The sequence below is a fragment of the Oryza glaberrima genome, chromosome 4 (assembly GCF_000147395.1).
Source record: "Oryza glaberrima chromosome 4, OglaRS2, whole genome shotgun sequence".
Taxonomy (NCBI): domain Eukaryota; kingdom Viridiplantae; phylum Streptophyta; class Magnoliopsida; order Poales; family Poaceae; genus Oryza; species Oryza glaberrima.
In genome coordinates this window covers 2,408,262-2,423,967 of record NC_068329.1, presented here as the reverse complement: position 1 = coordinate 2,423,967, position 15,706 = coordinate 2,408,262, and the positions used below count along the sequence as shown (strand labels likewise).

Sequence of the window (15,706 nt, the reverse complement as noted above, 5' to 3'; positions counted from 1 at the left end):
TGTTTTTTTTCGTCCACATTTAATGCTTCATGCATGTGTCCAAATATTAGGTGTGACGTTTTTGAAAAAAAAGTTGAATCTAAACATGGCCCATGGACATAGGCCGTGTTTAGTTCCATTTTAATTTTTTTTAAGTATATGAACACACATTTAAAATATTAAACGTAAACTAATAAAAAAACAAATTATTCCGATGAATCTACTCATCCTAATTAATCCGGCTTTAGCCTAATTAATTCCCAACCGAGCCTTTGTTGCATTTTTATTCCTGAGTAACGCTGACACGTGGGTCACAGTCATTAGAAAATTTTTGAGATAAAAGGCGGAGTAGTAGTCAGTAGTACTCGAGTATCTCCCCATTCCTCCTCGCGTAAAAGAAAATCTCCCGTCTCGTCGTCTCCGTTCCTTGCGCCATCTCGCGGCTGAACAGGGGTCGCGAGCAGAGCAGGGGATCCTGGTGAGCATCCGCATCCTCTTTCTGATTCATCTCTCTCTCTCCCACCGGGACTACTTTTTTCTGGAATTTGCTTGCGTTCGTCAATCCTAGCTTCTCTTCTAAATCTTGGAAGAAGCTCTTCTCTTCTTTTCAGCGCCATAACCTTAATACAAGTAACAATCTGTTTGTTCCCCAAAAAGTTTGAGGGTTTAACTGAACCCCTATGTCTCAAGTTGGATCCGCTCCTGTAACGTTTCCCCCTTAAAATTTTTTTTTGGGGGTTCAACTAAACCCTAGGTTTATTGGTATCTGGTGAGTAGTATGTACTTGCATGATATAGATCTATATATGTATTGGTTTCTTGCAACCAGTTTGTGAATACGCTCTTGTATCCGCTTCTTGCAATATCCCATCTCTTCCCGTAACAATGGTGCATTCGCCTTCTTGCTCAAATATGGGGTTTTGTTTCTTTTGTTTTTTTTATCCCCAAATGTAGATGGTTGTCGATGCTTCTTGTGGGGGGCATGCCTTTTAATCTGTTTGGTTTGATTTAAAATTTCTCCCTGGAGGGTCAATATGCTGTGCTTAAGTTTCTTGGTTCAAAAGGTCATGTTTTTAACTCCACTGTTGTGTACAAGTTCTTCAGTTTGCTACTCTATGGAGAGTTAATGTGCTGAGCTTAGGTTTCTTGGTTTATAAGTTCGTCTTTTTAATTCACCTATTGTATACAATACAAGACCTTCAGGTTGCTACTCCCTGGGGGGTTTGAACCAAGAAATGCCGTACGGCACATTGACTTTTCAAGGAGTAGAAAGCCGAAAGGTTTTCATACAATAGTTGAATTAAAAAGATGAACTTTTGAACCAAGAAACCTAAGGACAACACAAGTTCTTCAGTTTCTTGGTTCCAAATAGTTCCATCCTTTTAATTCAACTATATTATACATGCCCTTCAGGTTGCTATTAGTACTCCCTGAAGGGTCAATGTGCTGTTCTTATAGGTTTCTTGGTTCAAAAGTTCGACTTTTTAATTCAACTATTGTATAAAAGCCCTTCAGCTTGCTACTCTCTGAGAAGTCAATGTGCTGTACTGCATTTCTTGGATAAAAAAAAATCGATAGTTTGTCTTTTTAACTCAAATGTTGTATACAAGCTCTTCAGTTTGCTATGTCCTGGAGGGCCAATTTGCCGTGCTTAAGGCTCTTGGTTCAAAAGTTTGTCTTTTAACTCAAATGTTGTATACAAGCGCTTCAAGTTGGTCTGATTTGAAATTTCTTTTTGAAAAGAAGTGTGATTTAGACCATAGGCTCCCCCTTCTCAGCTGATATAGGCATGAAAACAACAATGAAAAGAATTCTTGTGGAGGCCTGCTTTTATTCCGATTGCTGTGATTCAAATTTATCCCTAGAGGGTTAAATGGTTAATGCGCTTGCTTAGTTTGTTTGGTTCAAAAGTCCTTTCTTTTTAACTCAAGTGCTGTATACAAGCTTTTATTCTGGTACGATTTAAAATTTCTTTTCAGTAAGTGTGATTTAGACCGAAGGCTACCCCTTTTCAGCTGATACATGCATTAAAACAACAAAAGATTAACTTCTCAAGGCAGTAATCACTACAATACATGCAACTAATAACAATAGGGTGGATTCGGTTGGAGAATGAGCCAAACTTTCTTAAAAAGGAATTGCCGTAATACAGGTTTTGCGCTTAAAAGCTTTTAATCTGCTGCTGCAAGCAATTATATCTGGCTGGTTTGTTAATGATTACAATTGTTTTGTTACCTCCCTTTTTTATTTATTCAGCAACAAAACTTTCCGTATTGATGCAACTGTCATTGCATTATTGAATTCAACATGTTGAATATAATGTGTTTATCACATTGATGTCAATTCCTCAAAGGGGTAATCTCCCCTATTGTAACATTGATTAATCCCCCTATTTGCAGCTCATAGAATGGACGCTCATGATGGTGAGGCCGATGAGTTGCCGCCGCCTCCTCCCGTACCTGCAAATGTGGTGCCTATTAAAGTTGATGACGTTGAGAGCGAGGTGCCAGCAAACAAACCAGCAAAACCTAAGCGGTTTCCAATGGCCAGGCCTGGTTTAGGGAGAAAAGGACAGCCAATCCAGCTCTTGGCGAATCATTACAAAGTTTCTGTCAAGAGTAGTGAAGAATATTTCTTCCACTACAATGTAGGTTTCTTTTCTAATTTATTATCTTATATTCAATTTATGGGAATTCATAACCATAATCAACATATGTACCTGGCTGATTTCTAGTTCTGTGGTACTTTATTAATAGGTTATTCTGAAGTATGAGGATGATCGACCGGTTGATGGGAAAGGGGTAGGTCGAAAGGTGATTGATAAACTGCAGCAAACCTACCGTTCTGAGCTTTCAAGCAAGGACTTTGCCTATGATGGTGAAAAGAGCCTGTTTACAATTGGTGCTCTTCCACAAGTAACTAATGAGTTCACAGTGGTGTTGGAGGATGTTTCAACTGGAAAGTTAGTTTATCCTTGATTTGTTTTTTTGCTGTTTGTGCTTTCCTAATATTATGTTTGGTATTATGTCTTGTTTAACTATTTCTTGTTTGTAGGACTGCTGCCAATGGAAGCCCTGGAGGTAATGACAGCCCTGGAGGTAGTGACAGGAAGAGAGTTAGGAGACCATACCAGACCAAGACTTTCAAAGTGGAGCTGTGCTTTGCAGCAAAGATCCCTATGAATGCAATTGCTCAGGCCATAAAAGGTCAAGAATCAGAGAACTCCCAAGAAGCTCTCAGAGTTCTTGATATAATATTAAGGCAGCACTCTGCTAAACAGTATGTTTCTCCACAAGTGCATTATCCCTGTGATTTAAAAGTGCTCTGCTGTATTTGGGTTTTTGTATGCTCTATACCACCGTGTCAACCACAAGTGTATCACCTCATGACTGCATTAATTTTTTTTCACTATCTACAGGGGCTGCCTTTTAGTACGCCAGTCATTTTTCCACAACAATCCTAATAACTTTGTTGACCTGGGTGGTGGTGTGATGGGCTGTCGAGGATTCCATTCAAGTTTCCGTGGCACACAGAGTGGACTTTCTCTGAATATCGGTTTGTATTTTGTCCTGACATATCGTTGTGCAATTGCATTATTTATCGGTTTGTATTTTGTCCTGACATATCGTTGTGCAATTGCATTGTTTATTTGTGGTCCTTATATAATCCTATATTTAAGTAATCTTCCTGAATTTTCAGATGTTTCGACAACTATGATTGTTAAACCTGGTCCTGTTATCGATTTTCTTCTTGCCAACCAGAAAGTTGATCACCCTGACAGAATTGATTGGCAAAAGGTGAGCTTTTTATTTAATATCATTGATGTTTATGTGTTAGTAATCATCCAACCATATTGGTACATTCTTACTTGGATGTTTTCTTGCTCAATACAGGCCAAGCGTGCTCTCAAGAACTTGAGGATAAGAACCACCCCTGTGAATTCCGAATTCAAGATCATTGGTTTGAGTGACAGAAATTGCAACGAACAGATGTGAGAGCATATTCTTCCTTGCTATTTTATTCATCTAAAGCAATTCTTAAATTAATATTTTGGAAAAGGCACCCAATTGTTTTGAGCTTGTATTGCAGTTTTTTTTCCTAATCATTCTGCTATTATCGATTGCTTTCTGATTGGCATGCTTGACTAGGTTTTCGTTGAGGCAGAGGAATGGGAACAATGGGGATGTTGATGAAGTTGAAGTTACAGTCTATGATTACTTTGTGAAAAACAAAGGCATAGAGCTGCGCTATTCTGGCAATCTTCCTTGCATAAATGTGGGGAAACCAAAGCGTCCAACTTATTTTCCAATAGAGGTCTGTTTAATTTTTGCTATTCTACATGTTTAAAAAAGTTTACTAGAATTATTTATTATTTCAAACTCCTGTTGTGAATATTCTTGTATTACCAGCTATGCTCTCTTATTCCACTACAAAGATACACCAAAGCTTTGTCAACACTGCAAAGGTCCTCCCTTGTTGAGAAATCCAGACAGAAGCCCCAGGAAAGAATGTCAGTCCTTAATGATGTGAGTTACTATTCTTGATTCTAACCTGCTACAATCATATAGAAATGGTTGGAATTGTCAACATGACTGGTAAGTGATGATTCATGTTTACCCTAAATGCAAGGCACTTCGACGTAGTAACTATGATTCTGATCCCATGTTGAGGGCATCTGGCATTTCAATTGCCCAAAATTTTACTCAAGTTGAAGGAAGGGTCCTGCAACCCCCAAAGGTTGGTGAGGATTCTCTGAATTCGTATGTTTTCACATGCTCCATGTTCTATTCAACGTACCGCGTCTAAGTATATATTGTATCATGTAGCTGAAAGCTGGCAATGGTGAAGATATATTCCCACGCAATGGTCGGTGGAACTTCAACAATAAGGTCAGAATGATTTTCTTTATCATATCTTTATTCTTGGTATGGAGGAGGTCGAGGAACATTCTGATTTCTTTCCCTTTTTTCAGAAACTGATTCAGACCTGTTCTGTCGATAAGTGGGCAGTAGTTAATTTCTCTGCACGCTGTGATGTGCGAAATCTTATCCGGGACCTCATAAGAAATGCATCTGCGAAGGGGATTGTATGTTTTAGCTTTTTATCACATATTTTACGCCTGATATTTCTTTGCACTGAACTTTGTTAACTTTGCAGCAAATGGCCGAACCTTTTGATGTGTTTGAAGAGAGCCCCTCATTGAGGCGAGCACCTGTATCAAGAAGAGTAGATGATATGTTTGAACAGATAAAATCGAAACTTCCTGGAGCTCCGAAATTCCTCTTGTGCCTTCTTCCTGAGAGGAAAAATTGTGAAGTTTATGGTTCGTCATTGTTTCCACTCCCTAAAGTCATTCACTCCCTTGCAAAATTTACATTGTTTTGTTTCAACCAGGTCCTTGGAAGAGGAAGTGTCTTGCTGAATTCGGTATTGTCACACAATGCCTTGCTCCACAAAGAGTCAATGATCAGTACCTACTCAATTTGCTATTGAAGATAAATGCCAAGGTATTTAACGTAACCTTGTCTTTTCTTACTGCATTATCCATTTATGTAAGCTTATGGACTTGCTCTTCCCCTGTTACTAACCAGCTTGGTGGAATAAACTCATTGCTGCAAATTGAAGCATCCCCTTCAATACCTCTTGTATCGAAGACACCTACCATCATCTTAGGTATGGATGTGTCACACGGTCAACCAGGACAATCTGATAGACCTTCCATTGCTGCGGTAAGAGGGATATACTTTTACTCTCATAACTCCACACACTGAACTGTTGTAGCTCATGTCATATGCATGGATTTCTCAATTTCTAAGTTGGGGTGCTTAATTGGTTATTGTATACCTTTGGAGTTGTTTAGGTGGTTAGCTCTCGCCAATGGCCTCTCATCTCTAAATACAGAGCATCGGTGCACACTCAGTCACCTAAGCTAGAAATGATGTCTTCCTTGTTTAAGCCACGAGGAACTGAAGATGATGGCCTCATTCGGTAAGAGATATTATTTGATAAACCATTGTTGCCAATGTATACTATGATTGCTCACAAGTATCCTTTCTATAGATGCTTATCTTTGCATTTGGGATTTTTCAGGGAATCGCTGATTGACTTCTACACTAGTTCTGGAAAACGGAAACCGGATCATGTTATTGTTTTCAGGTTTCGAGTTCAAAAATTGTTGTCTGTGAATCTCTCTGAATTCTGTAGTAATATCTTAGATGTTCATTTACTCAAATTGTTAACTGAAGCTGTCCCAGCAACTGATGTAAATACTTTCTATTTTTTAGGGATGGAGTTAGTGAAAGCCAGTTTACTCAGGTCATTAACATTGAGCTTGATCAGATCATTGAGGTGTGTGTTTATTTCATTAGCCCTCCCATACCTGCTACCGCACGTCCAACTTCTGTACTCACCAAGTAGTAGCTATGCCCTATTGCTCATTTTTCTTTAAATGTAACCTATTGCCCATCGCTTTCATTGTTTTGCTTTTAATTGATGCAGCTCATCAAGTAGTAATTATGCCTAGGACTCATCTGAAAAATATCACATATTGTGCATCACTGTTTCTTTGGCTTTTAATCAATGCAGGCATGCAAATTTCTCGATGAGAAGTGGTCACCAAAGTTCACAGTGATTGTTGCTCAGAAGAATCATCATACCAAATTTTTTCAGTCTGGATCTCCAGATAATGTTCCGCCAGGTAACTCTTTAGGCAGTTTTCTGATACCTATGTTATATCATTTTACTGTGATGAAATCATGGCGAGGCTAAAGATAAATGGTAAACGGCCTTCTGTAGGTACTGTTGTGGACAAACAAGTGTGCCATCCAAGGAATTATGACTTCTACATGTGTGCTCATGCTGGAATGATTGTAAGCTATCTCTGGTTTCCACCTGCAGTGCACTTATTGTGAGCTCATTGCTTTGTATGCTCTCCGTTGCTTGTGTTTATAAGATGTTTGTTGTTTCAGGGAACGACGAGGCCAACACATTATCATGTTCTGCACGATGAGATAGGTTTCTCCCCTGATGATCTGCAGGAGCTAGTGCACTCACTCTCTTATGTGTATGTTGAAAACTGCACTGGCATTTCATCCCTGCGATCCGTTAGCTAGTTCTGTTCTGATTTGCTGCCTGTGTCCATTTCAGGTATCAGAGAAGCACAACAGCCATATCAGTTGGTATGTAGCTTGTAAATTGTAATGCCATTTCTAGTTCTCTTCGGGTAAGATCACTGTACTGTCCTGTTGGTGCCTGATCTTGCGCATTTGTGTGCAGTTGCTCCGATTTGCTATGCCCATCTTGCTGCTGCTCAGGTGGGCACATTCCTCAAGTTCGAAGATATGTCGGACGCGTCGTCCAGCCAAGGAGGTCATACGTCTGTCGGAAGTGTACCGGTGCCTGAGCTGCCTCGCCTCCATGAGAAAGTGAGGAGCTCCATGTTTTTCTGCTGATCGCGCCGCCTCTCGATCAAATGCTCGCCAACATTCAGAAATCCGGTGACCGGCCTGGGGGAACTACTAGTACTTTTGATTCTCATAATTAGGAACATGTATGGAACCTATGTACCTGCCCTTGGCATGCTGCCTGTGTCATGGATTATCTGCTGGTAGGAGTATCCTTTAACCAAACCCTTTTAGCTTTTAAGTTTGGTTTAATGGACTGCCGTTTAGTATGTGGTGTTAGTTTCCAGACTGCGACGTTTGTGCAGCTATGCCTATTGCTGGTTATGGTCCCTTCCCTCCTATATAGCGATGTGCGTTTCCCTTTGTCTGAGTTGATGTTAGAAAGAGTATCTGATCTGTTCGAGGCTGGGGATGGATGACCAAGGAAATCTTTCCTTGTGGTTATCATGACATCACTGATATCTTCAGGATTACTGATCATCAGTTCAGTTCACTGACGGGTAAAATATAACTGGCATGGATGAAATTATGGTGTTGTTCGATCGACAATTTTCTTCCCCACAACGGGGATCGCTAATGGGCGGGTGATCGTTGTGGGCGATCAGCCCGCATCCCTCCACTAACACGCTCCTCTCCCCTTCCTCCTCGCCTTTTCTCTTCATACTACATCATAAAATTTTAAAAAAATAAAAAACAAGTAAAAAAAAGTAAAAAATAGAAGAAAAAAAATCTAATACTCTTATTTACATGCATAGACTCTATACTTATGTATAGACTTTATACCGTAAATTTCACACGTATAAACTTTATATGTATATAAATATTATATATAAAAAATATTTGAATTTAAATTCAAATTTGAATCGGGTATATAAACTTTTGACTTATAAACTTTGGGTCTAAACTTTAAGTGTATAAATTTTAGATGTGTAAACTTGAGGTGTATCATATATAAAAAATATTTGAATTCAAATTCAAATTTGAATCGGGTATATAAACTTTTGACTTATAAACTTTGGGTCTATAAATTTTAGGTGTATAAACTTTAGATGTACTATATATAAAAAATATTTGAATTCAAATTCAAATTTGAATCGGGTATATAAACTTTTGACTTATAAATTATGGGTAATTTTAGGTGTGTAAACTTTAGATGTATAAACTTGAGGGAACTTACCTAAAAAGAAAAACTATATGGTGGCAAAAAAAAAATGGTGAAAAAGAACGATCGCCTGGGATTGATCGCTAATTAGCTATCTTAGCGCCGATCTAACGAGCTGATCGTGCGGCGCGATTGATCGCTCATTAGGAATTTCGCACAACAACAGCGGTTGTACTGTGAATTCTACGCCAAATTGTTGTATCACTCCTGCTGAAGATAGCAGAGTAGTAACTACGGATAATAATTAGCATTCTATGTTAAGTTTGGGCTTAAGCAACTTAGTGGTATCTAAGACGAGATGAATCATTAGCTCATACCGAGTTATGGATTTTTTTTAATGAAATACACCTTAACAAATCACTAGCTCATACCTAGTTATAATTTTTTTAATGAAATACTACCTCTGTCCCAAATTAGTTGTCGCTTACATTCGTCTTATTTAAAAAATTAATGCAAATACAAAAAAATAATAAGTCATATATAAAGTACTTTTGATAATAAAACGAGTCACAAATAAGATAAATAATATTTCTATAATTTTTTGAATAAGACGTATGATCAAACATTACAAATAAAAACTCAAAGCGACAAGTATTGTGGGACGGAGGTAGTACACCTTAACAATTTGAAAGCATGAGCATGATTAGCAGAAAAATTTAAGCCAAAATGCTCCTTCAAACTCAACCTTAGCGATTACTGGTGCGAGTTTAGCATTCATAAGTGATGAGAATAGATATCGAAAAGTGACGGTACAATGGTATGTGCTCACCTTTTTTTTTTGTACGATCTGTCCATCCACAATTCCACATCCACAAGAAACAGAATGTGTCCAAAACAACATAAAAGTAGGTTGATGGGTGGTAAAAGCTGCACGCAGGTTCGTTGTGGTTTACCATCTCATCCCTTTTTCACTTTACAGCTGATGGTCAAAAGATAACTGAACCCAGTTTTTTTTGCATTTTCATTCATCTTTTAGAGCCACCGAAATTGGGTAAAAATACTTTTGGAACTCGCCGCCAGCTGGCTCTACATGGTGATTGTGGATGCATCATTTTTCATAGGCTCTGGCAAATTAAAGGTGGATGGGGTTTTGTTGCTAGGAATGAATCAGGGGAATTTCTGGAGGCGGGAGCTATAGTAATTTTGAACCTGCTGCAGCTAGCGTATTACTGGCGGATGCCATGGTGATGTCGAGAAGCTAGGAGACAGCGGCGCAACTCGATATTGCAAGATTAATGTTGAAACATATGCGGTCAACCCGGAACGAGCAATTACATTGCAAGCTATGGATCGCAGCCCGGATGGAGCTCTGTTTAAGGAGATTATGGCGTTCTTGAGTATTTCCTCCGTCTTAAGATATATAGCAACCATTAGAGTATTATAAAGTTGAACTGATCTCTTGTTCATATTAATAGTACTAAGATATGTCTTACCTTATATTAGATTGACTATATTTTAGAACGGAGGGAATATCTCTTTTGATCAATTTATTGTTTCTGTTTGCCCAAAATATGTAACAAAGGTGGTCGTCTGTCGGATTCGGCTTCTCTAACTTCGGTGCGTGAAGTCAGAGGTGCACAGTAAAACGAGTCTGGTGCTACAGTACTCAACAACACCTCTGCAGTGGATCACTGTAGCAACAGTGAAAATATAGTGCACTGTGGCGATTGATCTCGATCGTCGGATGTACATCGAACGGCTGAGATGGGGTGAAGTCAGAGGTACTGTGCATCTCTGACTTCACCCCCTGAAGTCAGACGATCTCATTTCCGTCTATCTGGACTCCTTTGGTGCTGTTGCCATGGCTTCTGGCTCACCATATTAGAGCCAAGCCAGGGAATTTGTAGCTTCTGGCGTAGTTGTAGTTGGATTGTCTCTGGCGGTTTGCTTGTAGTTGTGTTTCAATGCAATTAGATGTCTTTATTATAAAAAAGAGCATTCCGTTGGAAGATATTGCTATCACATTTTTGCCTTCTGACCTTGTTCTATCTCGCTCAGAAATACAAATGCTATTACAAAAGGGAAAATCATAAGCTACCTGTCGGACCTGCCACATGCATCTACAACTTTTTGAAATCGACATGCATCTACAACTACGTATATATAATGCAATCCTCATTTAAACAAGTTTAAATAACGTAAGAGCGAGAACTACTCGTGAATTTTTTTTGACGGGGTTTGGATATATAAACTAAAAATTTAGGAAAAAGTCCATTTTACACCCTCGAACTCTTATGCTTGTCTAAAATACATCTCCGAACTACAAAACCGGGTATAAATATAATACACCCTTAAACTGTCAATACCGGACACTTAACCGCTCGGGCTATTTTTATCATGGTTTTTGACACGGCGAATGCCACGCCAGCCCACATGATTATATGGGCCAAGCCCATATTGACTCTTGTGCTCTCTCCTCCCTGTTCATGGTTCTCTCCCTCACGAGCAAGTGAGCAAGTGCGCGGTGGCGGTGCGGTAGGGGTGTAAGTAGGTCAGTTACGAACCCACTTATAGATTAAAATAAACGGATTCGCGACTTATTTTAGCTTATAAGTGGGATTCATGGGTTAGCCACTTACACCCTTAGGTGGCGGTAGTGGTGGCCGCGGTGGCTGAGGTTCTCGCCATCAGCGCAGGTGGTGCACGACCAAGTGGAGTTGATGATGCCGCGACTTACAGCGTGAATGAGGGCCACGACGGGCGGCGGAGACAAGCAGCTAAGGCGGCGGCGTCGATGACATGAAACAAACCATCCATTTTGACAGGTTGTACAACTAAAATTAGATGGTAGTCAATGGGGCTAACGGTGATGACGGCTTGCACCAAAGAGTAAATCCGTACGAACAGGACCAAGACAGGTAAAAAGACGAGAAAATAGAAGGCTTTATGCTGCTCTGCTCACGACACACGATTATCGATTGGGCGAGGAAGTAGCTTGTTGCTGGTTGCAGCTTTTGGAGTAGAAAATAAGATGGGGGCCTGTACATGCTTGTGGACAAGAAGCAGAGGCTGAATCGTAGGTGGATTGCTTCTGCCTTGACTGGATCTGCTGCCATTTCCATAGCAGCTCGTGCCCCTCTATCTGCTTATTCCGCCGGCTGAACACGCTACCAACTCGTTGTTGCTTCTGCCCCGCGTCGAGCTAATTCTTCCCTGCTGAGCGATCTCCACAGGCGTGTGCGGCGACGACTCCCAGAGCTTCTGCCCTTGATAGCGCGCAGAGGCTTCCACCGATGACCACGCGCAACCTGTAGGAGATGCTTCTTCCCTGCGCCGCCGTCCACAGCAAACCTCCGCAACCCTGGCAATGCCGCCGCCACTCGTGAGGGAGAGAGAAAGAGAGAGAGAATATGGGCTTTGCCCATATAATCCTGTGAGCTGATGTGGTGAGGGCTGACGAGCAATCTGACGTGTCAAAAACTACGGTAAAAATAGCCCGGGGATTAAGTATCCGGTATTAACATTTGAGGATGTATTATATCCGGTTTTATAGTTGGGGGTGTATTTTAAACAAGCATAAGAGTTCGATGGTGTAAACTGGACTCTTTCCAAAAATTTAATACTTATATATAAGCCATAATACTTATATGGTGGCCAGTGGTTACATCAGCCTAGTAGCATCTACCAGTTCATGGGTTTGATTCCTCTTGAGATGGAAATTTTAAGAGTTAACTCTTAAACCAACGTTGGTTTAAAAAGTCACTCGCTGACCGTACCTCTTAGTTAAAACAAGTGTAGGGGATTTGGATTAAAACCCAGACCATGCGATGCGATCCATGTGTCAAGGGGAAAGGGTTTTTGGTTTTTCTCTACAGAAAACAAATGGTTATGTGATTTATTTATATTTCTAATTTTCTCTTCAGAAATCAATGGTGGATGCATGTCTAGCACACATTAAGGAACCACAGAGATGCAAACATTAATTTTACAGCTATCTCTACCATTAGGATTTTACCACTACTTGTATTGTTATCTGTAAAAGTGGTAATTCATTGATTCGTATATTCTATTACAAGTAAAAAAAAATATACTATTAACATTAATTAGTTAATGTGATAGTATAAATAGGTATAATAACACTTTATACTTATAAAGTTAGTCTCCACTAAGTGCAATTAATTTTAATTCTTTGTTCTCACAGGCATCCACGTCACCTTAAATTAATAGGTTAATTGGATCCATGCCACTGTAAATATGCTAATTCAAAAAAAATGACACTACTATTCAGCATATCGGCTACGTGCCACTGAAAATTGGAGAAATCGGAACCGTGCCCCTCCATCCCATTTTCCATAAAAAATCCCGTTACCCCCAACTGCACGTGGGCCCCCACCTCCCTCCCCTCTCTTCTCTTTCCTCTTCCTCTCTCTCACCGACGGGGAAGACGAGGGACGGCGGCGCCGGCGCCGATGGTGGAGAGCGCGGTGGCGCAGGTGGAGCAGCTGGCGCTAGAGAGCGCAGGAGGGAGGTGGAGGAGTGCGAAGGGCCGGGACAACTGCTACGTCACATGGCAGTTCGCCGCAAAGGAGGCCGAGGAGGCGGCGGCGGCGGGGAAGAAGAGGCAGGGCAGGAAGATCAAGGGCGGCGGGCTGCTGGCGCTGAGGAAGGTGACGGTGAAGATCGGGAACCCCCACCTGCGACGGCTGGTGAGGCGGCGCTATCGCTGGCGCTGTGTCGTGCACCTTTGTGGCGCCGCTGGAGACCATCCGCACCCACCTCATGGTCGGCAGCTGCGGCGCTGGCTCCATGGCCGAGGTTTTCCACTGGATCATACGCACCGAGGGCTGGACCGGTGTCTTCCACGACAACGCCGTCAACGTCCTCCACGTCGCCCCCAGCAAGGCCATCGAGGTAACCAACCAACCGACCTCACAAACGCCACTTTGTTTTTCTTTTCTGAATTTCTCGTGATCGAATCCATGGCGGCGTGCAGCACCTACGACAGGGGCGAAGAAGTGCCTCACCCCGGAGGATGGCGAGCTTGCCAAGATCCCCATTCCCGTCCCGTTCGTCGCCGGAGTCGCTTCCACCCTCTGCACCTACCCCATGGAGCTCGTCAATTCCCCTCAGCCATCACCCTCCCGCACTCTCCGATGCTAGCCGCTCCACCCGTGCCACCGCGCTCTCCACCATCCCCTCGTCTTCCCTGTCAGTGAGAGAGGAAGGGGAAAGAGAAGAGAGGGGCGGGAGGTGGGGCCCACGCACAATTGGGGGCTATTAGATAAAAAATGGGATGGAGTGGCACGGTTCCAATTTCCAGTGGCACATAGTTGATATGCTGAATAGTAGTGACTTTTTTTTCAAATTGGTATATTTGCAATGGCATGGATCCCATGAACCCTAAATTAATCTAGCCACTGGATTTGCATCAGACATCTAAGATCGTCATCTTTGAGTCCAATCTGCTTGCATGTCCCTTCCATCCTAATTGGGCCAATGCATTCAAGCCCATTTAGTTCTCTTCCTTTAATTGCACCATTTAGAGGCCATAACGTAATTTTTTGGAAACTGTAGAGCCTCTTAATCTTCCAGAAAATTAAAAATGGAAACCGTTGAGCCTCTGCATCTTCTGATAACCAGCCAAACATCCAGTACTTAAAAGAAAGCGAGCAATCAAAGAGAGCATGTGATTTTTGCTTTCCATTCTAATTCATTGGGGATCATCTGGTAATCCCATCTCTAGCGTCCATCATCGATGTTTATAGCATGGCTTCCGTATATCTAGCTGCAGTTTCAGTTCGATGTTATCGCCACCGGTAAGCTAGATCCGCTGTTGTTTATCATTATCATTGTCAACTTTATTCTTATAGCCATATGATTTGTTTAAACATGTTTTAGCCATCAGTCCTCTATGTTTTTTTCTTCCAAGTTTGTGTATCTGTGCCATTATATTTTTTAAGAATCTTACATCATTTTATCCTGCCCTGTAGGTTAGTACCATAATCCAATTGACTAACAAAAGCAGAATGTACAATTTACTACTATCGCAGTGTCATCGAGAATTACTGTTAAAATGCACACTGTCAGCTGCAAGTCTACAACATCATCCGTTTCATGATGGATTGCATTGGGTAAGCTATTTGTTTTTCCTTAAAGTTGAGAGTAACATATCTCTATAATGCATTATAAAAATATTGAGGGCATACAATTTGTTTTATATTATTTCATTAATATTATCATTCTGAGATTTCTCGAGTAATGCTCTATTTTACAAACTTCACTCCATGCATGGCCAATTTTAGTTTTAACATTTTCCTCTCCTTCCTTAGTATGCATGAGCAGGGTCAATAGAACCGAAATTTCCGAAATTTGACATTCAGATATTCCGCAGCAATATGCGGAGTATCATCTAGTTCAACTTATTAATAAATACCACAGCAAAAAATGGTCGTGGGACAATTAAGTGGTGAAAAATGATGCATGTAAATACACATACCAAAGTCCGATCTCTACTCAGCCACCAGCAGGTGTGCAAAACATAGGTTTAGCAGAGTGGTTTTTAGGTCCTTAATGTTATATTAAATTAGGCTCCTAATAAATTTCATGCGCCCACAAATCAATGATAAGAGATTAATATCACCTTGAAAACTAATGTGGAGAGATCTTAACTTAAATAGGTTGTTATGGGAGAGCACATGTTGAGCAGTTGAGATGGTGGTGGGATTGCCACGTGCGTGCGCCGGGCCGAGCCACGGCTGCTCGCTTGCTCTGCTATCTCTCATTATGTTTTGCAATGGACGGGAATTGAATCACGGCCATTACTCCTGCAACAGGATGAACGAATCAATCCCGATTTGATTATCGGATTGATTCCGTTGTTACTCTAGTAATGGACGAATTGGTTCCTCTCCCTCTCACACTATATAAGCTCAACACCGGGATAGACAGAAGAAACAACTCTCTGCTCTCCTCTCTCCTGCATGTTTTGCAACAGATGGGAATTGAATCAAGGCCATTACTCCTGTAACAGATGAATGAATCATTCCCGATTTGATTATTGGATTGATTCCGTTGTTACTCTAGTAACGGGCAAAATGGTTCCCCTCCCTCTCGCGTGCTATATAAGCTAACGAATCAATCCCGATTTGATTATCGGATTGATTCTGTTGTTACTCTAGTAATGGATGAATTGATTCCTCTCCCTCTCGTGCACTATATAAGCT

At 41.0% G+C, this 15,706-nt stretch overlaps 1 protein-coding gene across 1 annotated transcript; it reads left to right on the top strand.

Moving 5' to 3' along the window:
- Positions 1 to 349: 349 nt before the first annotated feature.
- Positions 350 to 7,748, top strand: LOC127770669 (protein argonaute 4B). Its single transcript, XM_052296467.1, has 23 exons — positions 350 to 457; positions 2,378 to 2,625; positions 2,735 to 2,940; positions 3,033 to 3,257; positions 3,397 to 3,533; positions 3,678 to 3,775; positions 3,872 to 3,969; positions 4,127 to 4,292; positions 4,388 to 4,504; positions 4,608 to 4,715; positions 4,805 to 4,867; positions 4,951 to 5,064; positions 5,136 to 5,301; positions 5,373 to 5,485; positions 5,570 to 5,707; positions 5,839 to 5,966; positions 6,069 to 6,134; positions 6,263 to 6,326; positions 6,564 to 6,675; positions 6,774 to 6,847; positions 6,947 to 7,041; positions 7,125 to 7,156; positions 7,254 to 7,748. The coding sequence occupies exons 2-23, from the start codon at positions 2,386 to 2,388 to the stop codon at positions 7,427 to 7,429; spliced, it is 2,736 nt and encodes a 911-aa protein (XP_052152427.1). The 5' UTR covers positions 350 to 457; positions 2,378 to 2,385; the 3' UTR covers positions 7,430 to 7,748.
- Positions 7,749 to 15,706: the final 7,958 nt, after the last annotated feature.